General features: G+C 41.7%; 1 protein-coding gene across 1 annotated transcript in view; it reads left to right on the top strand.

Annotated features, from left to right (window-relative positions):
• PAPPA2 (pappalysin 2) overlaps window positions 1–12,850 on the top strand; it is a 298,454-nt gene that overhangs the window by 134,126 nt on the left and 151,478 nt on the right. The window contains exons 6-8 of the mRNA XM_032160910.2: window positions 4,515–4,636; window positions 8,142–8,631; window positions 11,627–11,755. Of these exons, the coding sequence (XP_032016801.1) occupies window positions 4,515–4,636; window positions 8,142–8,631; window positions 11,627–11,755 (741 nt within the window). The remainder of the gene's footprint in view (window positions 1–4,514; window positions 4,637–8,141; window positions 8,632–11,626; window positions 11,756–12,850) is intronic.

Here is a 12,850-nt window from a genome sequence, read left to right as displayed (position 1 = left end):
GAAAGTCATTGGTAGCTTGATGGAGATGGCATTGAATCTATAAATTACCTTGGGCAGTATGGCCATTTTCACTATATTGATTCTTCCAACCCATGAGCGTGGAATGTTCTTCCATTTGTTTGTATCCTCTTTTATTTCATTGAGCAGTGGTTTGTAGTTCTCCTTGAAGAGGTCCTTCACGTCGCTTGTAAGTTGGATTCCTAGGTATTTTATTCTCTTTGAAGCAATTGTGAATGGGAGTTCATGCATGATTTGGCTCTCTGTTTGTCTGTGATTGGTGTACAAGAATGCTTGTGATTTTTGTACATTGATTTTGTATCCCGAGACTTTGCTGAAGTTGCTAATCAGCTTAAGGAGATTTTGGGCTGAGACAGTGGGGTTTTCTAGATAGACAATCATGTCATCTGCAAACAGGGACAATTTGACTTCCTCTTTTCCTAATTGAATACCCTTTATTTCCTTCTCCTGCCTGATTGCCCTGGCCAGAACTTCCAGCACTATGTTGAATAGGAGTGGTGAGAGAGGGCATCCCTGTCTTGTGCCAGTTTTCAAAGGGAATGCTTCCAGTTCGGTTTGCCAGTATTTTATTGAGGATTTTTGCATCAATGTTCATCAAGGATATTGGTCTGAAATTCTCTTTTTTGGTTATGTCTCTGCCAGGCTTTGGTATCAGGACGATGCTGGCCTCATAAAATGTGTTAGGGAGGATTCTCTCTTTTTCTATCGATTGGAATAGTTTCAGAAGGAATGGTACCGGTTCCTCTTTGTACCTCTGGTAGAATTCAGCTGTGAATCCATAGGATCTTTGACAAACCTGACAAAAACAAGAAATGGGGAAACGATTCCCTATTTAATAAATGGTGCTGGGAAAACTGGCTAGCCATATGTAGAAAGCTGAAACTGGATCCCTTCCTTACACCTTATATAAAAATTAATTCAAGATAGATTAAAGACTTAAATGTTAGACCTAAAACCATTAAAATCCTACAAGAAAGCCTAGGCAATACCATTCCGGACATAGGCGTGGGCAAGGACTTCATGTCTAAAACACCAAAAGCAATGGCAACAAAAGCCAAAATTGACAAATGGGATCTAATTAAACTAAAGAGCATTTGCACAGCAAAAGAAACTACCATCAGAGTGAACAGACAACCTACAGAATGGGAGAAAATTTTTGCAACCTACTCATCTGACAAAGGGCTAATATCCAGAATCTACAATGAACTCAAACAAATTTACAAGAAAAAAACAAACAACCCCATCAAAAAGTGGGCGAAGGACATGAACAGACACTTCTCAAAAGAAGACATTTATGCAGCCAAAAAACATATGAAAAAATGCTCATCATCACTGGCCATCAGAGAAATGCAAATCAAAACCACAGTGAGATACCATCTCACACCAGTTAGAATGGCCATCATTAAAAAGTCAGGAAACAACAGGTGCTGGAGAGGATGTGGAGAAATAGGAACACTTTTACACTGTTGGTGGGACTGTAAACTATTTCAACCATTGTGGAAGTCAGTGTGGCGATTCCTCAGGGATCTAGAACTAGAAATACCATTGACCCAGCCATCCTATTACTGGGTATATACCCAAAGGACTATAAATCATGCTGCCATAAAGACACATGCACACGTATGTTTATTGCAGCATGATTCACAATAGCAAAGACTTGGAACCAACCCAAATGTCCAACAACGATAGACTGGATTAAGAAAATGTGGCACATATACACCATGGAGTACTATGCAGCCATAAAAAATGATGAGTTCATGTCCTTTGTAGGGACATGGATGAAACTGGAAATCATCATTCTCAGTAAACTATCGCAAGGACAAAAAACCAAACACCACATGTTCTCACTCGTAGGTGGGAATTGAACAATGAGAACACATGGACACAGGAAGGGGAACATCACATTCCGGGGACTGTTGTGGGGTGGGGGGAGGGGGGAGGGGGGAGGGACAGCATTAGGAGATATACCTAATGCTAAATGACAAGTTAATGGGTGCAGCAAAACAACATGGCACATGGATACATATGTAACAAACCTGCACATTGTGCACATGTACCCTAAAACCTGAAGTATAATAATAAAAAAAAACTAAAAAAAAGAACAGAAAAAAAACAAAACAAAAAATTATATTTTATAAAAATATTTAATGTCATAATAAAATCACCATGATGAAAAAAAAATTTGGAGCATTCTTATTTAGCACATCTCTTCTTTGCATCACACTTTCCCTCTGGGTGTCAGGCCTCAGCTAAAGAGAAGGGTGTCACTGGAGCAAGTTTCTGTGCCCTTCAGCTTTGCTGAAAGCCTAGGGAGAGAGGCAGGAGAGAGACAGGGCTAGGAGGAAGCTGGTGAATCCTCTTTCACAGTGGTATTTCAGACTCTTGGGATTTTGATACTTGTCTCTGATATCTTGATACATACTTAGTGTGTGACACCACTTAGACCTCACAACCCTACAAAGTAGTTTCATGATCATCAGCGCCCAAACCCTTATGGGCTCTGTTTGTGAGTCAGCACACATCTATGTGATGTGTGTGAGAATCATCTTCCTGCAAGTGTGACCTTGTGCAGCTTTGGTCGAACTGCCTGAACAGCAAGTCCTCTGTGGGTGTGTGCAAACCAGAGTTTTACATCCGTTTATGTAACACATGTAAACAATTTAATCTTTGAATTCTCTCTCTGGTACAAACGTTACGATAAAGCAGACATCAGTACGGGTGTGCTGAGAGTCTGTTGGCAGAAAAGCCTGCAATTTGCTTCCTTTTCTCAGCTAGGTGGACTACAGTTTTGAGACCTCCCAACATGTGTGTCAGGGGGACTCACGTCACATGCCCAGCGATTTGTGTCATGCTTGGAGTTGTGTTTACTCCACCCCAGCAGGTATTTGGAACCCTTATGTCAGAGAAGAGCCCCAGCTACGCACTTAGCAGCAGCCCCGGAAGGGCCAAGTGCATCAAAGGAATGAGCTTTGGAGTTTTGTTCACGTTAGAAGTGAGTGCTGATTGGAGTCAGAGGTTGGATCTTAACTACACCTTTTAGTTTCCGAAGTACTGGACACTCAATGGTGTTTGGGAACTTGCTCAAAGAAATTAAGGAACTTGTTGTGACCTTAGGCAATTTACTTAACCTCTCTGAGCCTGAGTTTTCTCATTTGTAAACATAAGGTTATTACAGGAATTAGAAATCATTTATGAAAACCACGACATAGCGGCACAATGCCAGTTATGTGAGGTACTTCAGAAATAGGAGCAGCTGTCATAATCACTGCCTTTATTTTATAATGCTATTTTTCTGGCATATTACAAGATGTTATTGAGACCCTGACTTGATGCCTCCGTTTTCAGATGTGTCATTCACAAGTGGGCTTCTAAAAAGATTCTAAGCATCAGAGGCAAGCCCCATGAAGTGACTTACCATTATTATGTAGCTATTATTGTGTCTACCTCTTCCAGTTACCTCAGTTAGAGTACTTGTAGAACTTTCATAAACTGTATTAATCACCTCATGGATATCCATAAAACAAGCATTCACAGAGGGACTGCTGGGTCCAATCCCTATGCTACCTGTTGGGAATATAAATAAAAATATATCTTGGTCTGGACCTGCTCACAGGCAAAGGAGAGGAAAGAATGTGAATGGAAATTCTCAACACCACATAGCAGAGCCCTAAGAGAGGAGCCAGCAGGTGCAGTGGGTGCACAGAGAAGGGAGTACTGGTCACTCAGAGGAGAGAGGCTAAGTGCTACTGTGGAGTTTACACTTGAATGGTTCTTGAAGGGTAAGTAGGAGTTTGCTAAACAGAGAAGCTTGGAAAGGTTATTTGGCAGCAGAGAGAACAGCTCAAGAGCATGATGTATTTATGGAATGGTGATCTGTTCATTGTGCTGGAAATATAAAACTCAGAAAGGAAGTGCAGTAGGTGAGGCTGGAGCTAGCTTGTGAAGGGCATTGAGTCATGATAAATAATTTGGATATATCCCCAAGGGCAATGGTGAGCCAAGAGACATTACATTTCACCTGACTTTTATTTTATGTAAGTGATTTAAGGTAGGGAGCTTAAAACATAAGGACACATATAGCTAATAAGTTTATGTGGGAAATTATTGTCTGTTTTAGTGGGGGAAATTCAAGGAGCCTTTGAATGACTTGAGAGTCAATGTAGAAGGGAGTTTTATGTTGAAAGATTCAGATTTTAATTGTTTGGTGTTTACTGTTCCTAGGACAGAAACTGCCCACTTTCATCTCCACAGGCCTCTTTTATGACTTAGCTAATTTTTTCTGCTTCATGATTTGAAATTTTCATGTCACTGAATTTTGCAAAGATGAGGTCCACACAAGAAAAAAGGATTGAGATACAGTTGTTCTTAGTTACTCTCTAGGTCCTTACTAACCATCAACCCCTCCCCTCCCCACACAAAGGTCTTTCTAATTTTCTTATCCCAACTCATCTGATGGACTCTCCTCATCTCCTATCTCCATCCCTTTATCTTCCCAGGGCCTCAGGCAGCATGTGTGGCGCTTGCACTGAAGATGGGACATTTCGTCAGTATGTGCACACAGCTTCCTCCCGGCGGGTGTGTGATTCCTCAGGTTATTGGACCCCAGAGGAGGCTGTGGGTAAAGTATCATGACATTTTTTCTTTATACCCTGGTGACCACTGAGGATGGGGGTGGAGGTAAACAGTGGAGTAGTGACATGGTGAGAAAAACGCAATGTATGTGTGTGTGTGTGTGTGTGTGTGTGTGTGTGTGTGTGTGTGTGTTTTGCTGGATATCTTTAGGAGCTGCCTGGTGCCACTGTGTGCAGAATGTCCCGTATGTGCCTAACATGGAGGCCGCATGGCTGTGGTGAAGCAGAGATCAGCGTATAGGACAGAAGGATGGAGAAGTCAGCTGAACTCAGGATGTGACTTCAGGGTGAGATAGCTGGGAAGTGTAGTGTTACGTGTGCCTACTGGTCCTTGGAGCAGCCATGCCATGTGACAGTGTAAGCTGACCTCTTACTCCTCTATATCAGGAAACACACCGCAGAGCACACTCACGCACTGGCTGAGCAAGTCTGGGTGGGGGTGGGGAGACCAGGTGTTCCACACTGACTGTTCTCGTCTGTGCTATTTTATGAGTCTATTAATCACTGGTACTGGTTGTGCTTTGGATATGATCTGAGCTAGGCTCCAGGAAGGGAAAAATATTTTTTGGTATCTTTTTTTCTGTACCTCTAACTTTTCAAACAGTCACACATTCACTCACATGTGTATATTAATGCGCCTAAGACAAATTACAGCATGAATCTTTTCCCAGTTCAAGTCAGAAAATACTGTTGACAGGATTTTAGCACCTCCTGATGAATGGCTTGACTTCTTCCATCATCATCATCTTTAATGTTTACCTAATTATCATCTTTTTTCTTTGCCTTTAAAATATTTATTAAGACACTAGAAACAATTAAATAAGATGTGTTGGACAAAGTCCTATTTGAATTAATCTGCAGTCTTGATTGTGACACGAAAATAAAAGGAGAATGTTGGTCTGAGAGGCTACAGTATCTGCAAGATATCATCCTGGGCTCCCAGTCACTCAAGTGACAGGGCTTCAGGGATAAATCTGGAAGGAGACAATTTACTTGATTGATTGTATATGATTTTTTTCAAGTGAGAATTTTCAGGGAAGAATGGAAAGTGAGTATAAAATTTACTGCATTGGCCGGGCGCGGTGGCTCACGCTTGTAATCCCAGCACTTTGGGAGGCCGAGGCGGGCGGATCACGAGGTCAGGAGATCGAGACCACGGTGAAACCCCGTCTCTACTAAAAAAAAATACAAAAAATTAGCCGGGCGTGGTGGCGGGCGCCTGTAGTCCCAGCTACTTGGAGAGGCTGAGGCAGGAGAATGGCGTGAACCCGGGAGGCGAAGCTTGCAGTGAGCCGAGATTGTGCCACTGCACTCCAGCCTGGGCGACAGAGCGAGACTCCGTCTCAAAAAAAAAAAAAAAAAAAATTTACTGCATTGGACTCTAAATAGAGATTCGCATTTCATAAAGGGCCATTTTGTGTGTGTGTGGCAAACAGTCTGTCCTGTGCTGGTGTTTTAATGCTTGTTTGATTCCCTGACCCGGCATTTTTTTCTTTTTTAATTCTAGGGGGAAAAATCAGTTATCTGAGAGAGGTAAAAAGAATTAGAAGTTCCAGGTTCTAATTCTTGTATTGTGTCTTGAGGCAAACCAAGTCAACTTTTAGGGCTTCCATTTCATGCCTTAACATGAAGTCATAATAAAAACTTTTTGACTGGCAGTGCTGCTGTTAGGTTGATTTCCAAGGACCTTTATTCTGCTAGTATTGGGGGCTTAATAATAATATAATAATAATTATGAGACAAACTGAGAAGTTTTTAGGACTACTAACATTGGACTTCACAAGCATTAATTCATAAATCATTAATGAACTAAGTATATATGATTAATAAGAAATACTGGTCTTTGCTTTGAAAGGGTGAAGAACCAGGTCATATTTAAAATATACACTATAAGGGTAATCTCTAACAAAGAAGGCACAAACACGTGTATTTATAAATATGTCTAATGAACACTACTTAACCACCAACTATTTTCTAAATGCCATGGGGATTAGAAAACTAAAACAGACATATTCCCTGCTTAAACATCATCTTCATGGTGAGAATTTTCTGGCTTCATAATCTAAAATAGCTCCCAGCCTCACTTCATAATTCTGTATTCCCTTATGTTTCTCCACTTGTCTTCACAGATATCGTTACTACTTAATATTATACTTTATATCGCTTTATATATTTATTGTTGCATCTATCACTTTATTGTAACATATAGAAAGGCAAGACTTTCGTCTCTCTTGCTCACTCCTCTATCTCTAATACCTAGATTAGTTCTTGGTGTAAAAGAACTACACTACCAATTTTTGTTGAATTAATGAATCAACTCATAATAAATGAATCAACCCACAATATAGGCAAAAAACAATAAAAACCATAAGATGTAACACACCACACACACACACAGTTGCACACACATATTTTTGAAATTAATAATATGTGTTTCTATTTCCTGCCTGCAGTTTCTCCCTGCAGCTACCTCCCTGCTCACACATACCTGCACTGAAAGGGAAATTGCAATGTTTGAACTGGTTTTCTCTGGGCTTTGGGACATAATTTATTTTCCAAATTTTGAAGGGCTAAATACTTCTACTTTGGTAAATGTAGATATTTAATTTCTGTAGAACATTGTATAGATCTACACTGCCCTAGTAAGGCAGGGTTAAACATTATCACTTATTTTCTAAAAGAAGAAACTGAGGCATAGAAAGATGTGCCACAGCCACTCAGCTAAGGGCACAGGAGAGCTGACTCTGCTGGTTCTCGATTCAACACTCTCTCTTCAACTCCCCTCACATGACAGAAAAGAAAACCATTTGGGTAGATTATTTCCATGGAGCTGACTTTCCTAGATTCGTGATATTTGATTTTTTATCATTACATTTTTATTTGGCTACTGAATCTTCATTTTTTCCCCACTCCATAATATGTGTTTATATTTCCTGCCTGCAGTTACCTACCTGCTTACACATACCTGAACTGAAAGGGAAATTTCAATGTATGGTTTTAAAGTTCGTCTAACCATCAGTTGTAAGGATTGCCAGGGTGGGATCTTAGGGAATGAAAGCAGTTTTGTGAAGAGCCCTACAAAGATTGCAGTGACAGAGTGAAATCACTGGTCTTCAGAAGCATTAATTTATCGTAAGTTATGAATGGACTAATCACATGTAATTCTTTGCTCAAGGATTCTTTAAGGACATGACTTCTCTGCATTAGTCTCATGTTTCCACCAAGGATCTGGGTTGCTTCCTTCCCAATTCCTGGTGGGTTTCCTCTTGCTAAGGGCACCATGTACAGGGATGGGGTAACAAGAGTGTAATGCTTTTTACTTTTACATCTTTGTTCTTACTAGTACATAAGATCTAACCTGCTAAGATGACCAACTTCTACAGGAATTCTAAAAGTTCTCTCCATAGTTCCTCTCTCTGGCTGCTAAGGGCTACTCATTTTCTGACTTTTAATGGCTGCTACTGATGTATCTTTCTGCTAATCTTCCCCCAGGGCCTCCTGATGTGGATCAGCCCTGCGAGCCGAGCTTACAGGCCTGGAGCCCTGAGGTCCACCTGTACCACATGAACATGACGGTCCCCTGCCCCACAGAAGGCTGTAGCTTGGAGCTGCTCTTCCAACACCCAGTCCAAGCCGACACCCTCACCCTGTGGGTCACTTCCTTCTTCATGGAGTCCTCGCAGGTCCTCTTTGACACAGAGATCTTGCTGGAAAACAAGGAGTCAGTGCACCTGGGCCCCTTAGACACTTTCTGTGACATCCCACTCACCATCAAACTGCACGTGGATGGGAAGGTCTCAGGGGTGAAAGTCTACACCTTTGACGAGAGGATAGAGATTGACGCAGCACTCCTGACTTCTCAGCCCCACAGTCCCTTGTGCTCTGGCTGCAGGCCTGTGAGGTACCAGGTTCTCCGCGATCCCCCATTTGCCAGTGGTTTGCCCGTGGTGGTGACACATTCTCACAGGAAGTTCATGGACGTGTGAGTTTGGTAGCATGACTATGGGGCTTCCTGGGGCTCTGGGGGTGGGTTTTGTTACTTTTTCCCCACTTTTTAATATTCAGCCATGCCCTTAGTTGGAGGAATGTTTAGACTTTCAGAGGGGATTTTACTGTAAAGTGGCATATCTGAGGTAAAGAGAAACACTTCCCAGAAAGGGGCAAGCAGGTGTCTGATTGCTGATGCCATCGTGATGATTATGGACAAAACAGGTTAGTGTATGAGATGTTTCAGTTGAACTGAACATAATTGCCACAAATAAGTTGATCAGAATCAGATACTCCTGTCTGGTGACAATTTAATTTCTGATTCTTTGCTTTAGCTGTCTGATCGTCTGCCACAGACCCCATAACATTTATAAGGTATAGTCAATTCTTCTATTGCTATGCAAGGAGGCCAAGGGCCTGGCAGACGAGATGATACACTCAGTTCCATGACCCATTCATGATATGTGTTTCATTCTTTCCCCTTCTCTCATTTCCCCCTCCCACACCCCATCAACCAACTCTCTTTTATCTTTCTCTTCCAGCTCTCCTCTTCCTCTTAGTTCTGTCTTTTCTTCCTACATTTAGTGAGTTCTACTATGTTCCTGGCACTGCATGCATGTTCAGTGCTGGGGGCACAGACTAAGATGAGGTCCTTACTTACAAAGAACTCAATATCTGGAGCAGGAGGCTGGTACCTCCAAAGGCAAATTCTCTTGACCTCATAACCTTCTTTGGAGACTGCCCTGAGGTCAGAACTAGGGCAAAACAAAGTTTTATCAGAGATGCTGTCAGTTAGTTTTTGCTGCATTAGAAATCATCACAAAAGGTAGTGGGTTAAAACAACAAACATTATTTCTCATGATTCTATAGGTAGGTTGAGTGCTCTCATCTAGACTGACTTGGCTGGCACTAGATGGCCCGGGATGACCTCCCGCACAGCTGAGACAGCTGGCATGGCTGGGGAGATGAGGGCCTCTTTCCTCATGGTCTCTCAAGGCCTGGCCTGGGCTTCTCATGGTAGTGGAAGGGTTTCCAGCAGCAGAGAGGGCAAGCCCCAAATGCTTACACTTTTCAAATCTTTGCTTTATGTTATTCATGATAATGTTCCACTAGCCAAAGCAAGTCACACAGCAATTTTAGACTCAATGGGTGGCAAAATAAACCCTCCCTTTTGATGAGAGAGGCAGCAAAGTCACATGATAGAGGGGAACATTGGGGATAGGGTAGTCATTTGGCAGTCTACCATAGCTACAGAAAAAGTAGAGAAAAATGTCCACCTTGAGCTTCATTACATTTTTCTTCCCATATTTGCTCTGTCAATTAGAACTAGAAGATAGTGAAAGGACCAAAAAGCTAATGCAAATGCAAAGGTAGCTTTAAAAAGAAAAAAGATGTCATTTTGAACTTCTTAAATAAGGCAGTGAAGATGACATTTGTTATCTAATTTGCTACACACACACACACGTTTAAGGCCAATAATATCTCATTTTGTAGATGGAAAATCTGAGGCTTAACTTTGATTTGTTTCAATAGCTAGTAAATAGCAGAATCGGAATTAAAATCCAATTTTTCAACTGGATCTCATTTTGATCCTCTTGCTTCAGTAACACTCTGTCTTTTACAAACTCAGATCCTGGAGGGCTTGGGCTACCTGCCGCTGAGTTTTTCCTCAAGAAAAGTAAACACATGCTGATGTTTCCATCCAGTCCTTTCGCCAGCCACAGAAAAGTGTGAAGCTTTTATGCATGGCTGGACAAGCAGTCTGACAGAAACCGCCTTGTAAAGGGAAACTGTCAGCATTGATTAGGATATAAAATTGGTTTTGCTTTAGAAATATCTGGCATTCTCATGAGAGATTTGCTTCCCTGGGGGATGTGGGGGTAACTAATTTGGAAATTTAAAAGACTTTAATATCTACGTTTCTTTTCTATTAAAATACTTAAAAGCCAGCACAGAGGTTTTTAAAGATGTTTTTGAAACCCTGAGACATTTCCTGGTTGCTGGTTGCTGCATCAGCTGAGGGAGTGGAGGCTTTGTGGGTGAGTTGAAAAGTCTATTAAAGAAGAGAGAACCATGGCAGAATACTGATGGCAGCCACTCACGGTAGTCCCAGCAACCCTTTGAGATCCTGTTTCACTAAGTAACTCCCATCCTAGCTTGACTTTGGTGGTAGTTTTCCAATTAGGGCAGGCACTGGGCAAAATTAAGATGAAGGCAAATTTTGTCTTTGGGACCAGAAGCTCCCCTTCTTGAGCCCTTTTCCTCTTCTCAGTGTCTTGCCTTTCACCCTCACCACAAAATCAGTGCACCCAGGCTCTAGAGAGAGTCTGACAAGCTCATTTCATCTCTGGGGTCAACTGATACAACTCCATTCCTGATACCTACACACTTTAATAGATTTGGAGGTGGGGAGTTGTTTAATGCATTTCTAATTGTGGAACTTCTTGCTTCCCCCAAACTGTGACAAAAGGTGTTCCTACCTGCTGTTATGAGACAGTTGATCTTACTCCTAAGGATTCAGTCTTCTCAAGACACGAATTCTCTTGAGAGAAAACTACGATCACAGACCCAAGAAGGGGGCCTTCCTGAGCCCAAACTCTGAAGCTTTCGTTTCCAGTTTCTTTGATTACTTTGATGATACAGAAGACTGGCTTTTAAATAGTTGTGTTTTGTTTTAACATGGTAAAAATGCACTTGAAATACCATCTTCCTAGATTGACTAGGACTGTTAAGTTCAGTGTTAATGCAGCAAGAGTTTACTGCACATTTACTCTGTGCAACGCACAGGTGATACAGAAATAAATATGGTTTCAAACCTTCTGGTGCTTGGGAAGACTGTGCCCTGATCTTTGTTTTAGACAATGCAGCATATGTTTGACCTTTATGTTTCCCATAATATTTCCCTTCAACTTCTGAAAACCATCAACAAAGGACCCAGGGCATGCCTCACTTTGTGGCTATAGTGGTCACAGACCCTTTGGTTTCCACAGGGAGGTCACACCTGGGCAGATGTATCAGTACCAAGTTCTAGCTGAAGCTGGAGGAGAACTGGGAGAAGCTTCGCCTCCTCTGAACCACATTCATGGAGCTCCTTATTGTGGAGATGGGAAGGTGTCAGAGTGAGTATTTTGTGTGTGTGTGTGTGTGTGTGTGTGTGTGTGTGTGTGTGTGTGTGTGTGTGTGTGTGTGTGTGTGTGTGTGTGTGTGTGTGTGTGTGTGTGTGCAGGGACACTGTTCTCCGAACAGAAGTTTCAGGAGTTTGACTTGTTTTGGGAATATAGGGAGCAAGGCACCATTTGATTCTAGTGTTGAAATTCTAAAATCTGGGACTTGGTTGTGTCAGGTCTTGAGATCTGGCATCTCTACATAGTTATGGAGGAACCCACTTTTACTTATAGCTAACCCCAGAGTATTGAGGTATTGAGGCTGATTATCTGGGGGCCCCTTTTATGGCCTCAGCAAGCAACTGCTGGACAGTGATTCAGGGAAGGAATTTATGAAGAAGAAGGTTACTCATCAAATGATGCTGAAAGAGGATCTCTTTTGAACAAATGGCCTGTTCTACTAACGAGGTGTGTGATCTGAGGAAATTCAGTATAGCCGTCGGATCTTCAGTTTCTCATGCAGCCCTTAGTAGAACTGATAACAATATAATTTCCAGCTATTCTGTAGGCATCGCCAAGGTAGAAATGGAATCACCCTTTCTGTTTCTTAACTTACCATGTTACTTTTCTTGTCGCCCTTTTGTGATATTAGCATAGAGGACTAATTAATTCATTCTGGTTTGCCTGGGACTTCCCCGGTTTTGGCACTAAAAATACCAAGTCCCAGGAAATCCTGGACAGTTGATCACCCTACATCAACCTAACTTTAATGCTTATCTATTTGTTAATTATATAAAGCTCCTGGGATGAGGAGGCTGGAAGCCAGACACTGTTATTTGTCTTAGATTTTGCATCCTAATAAGACGGGTTATTTTTATTTTGCCAGACCAGGTGAAAATATATCGGATATTGAAGCCCTAATGGGAATCAATTCTGTAGCCTTTCTTGGGATTCCATCCCATCATTTAGCAGTCACTCAACATTGTTTATCTCCTCAATCTTCTAAGATCCTGAAACTATAGTAAGTCTATTCCTTGTCATAGAAGTATAAACACTAAAATGTTCCCAGCCCTCGATAATATGTGGAAGCCATTGAGGTCACCTCAACCT

Source organism: Hylobates moloch, unplaced genomic scaffold, assembly GCF_009828535.3.
Source record: "Hylobates moloch isolate HMO894 unplaced genomic scaffold, HMol_V3 SCAFFOLD_8, whole genome shotgun sequence".
Lineage (NCBI taxonomy): Eukaryota > Metazoa > Chordata > Mammalia > Primates > Hylobatidae > Hylobates > Hylobates moloch.
This window is presented reverse-complemented; position numbering and strand designations above follow the sequence as displayed.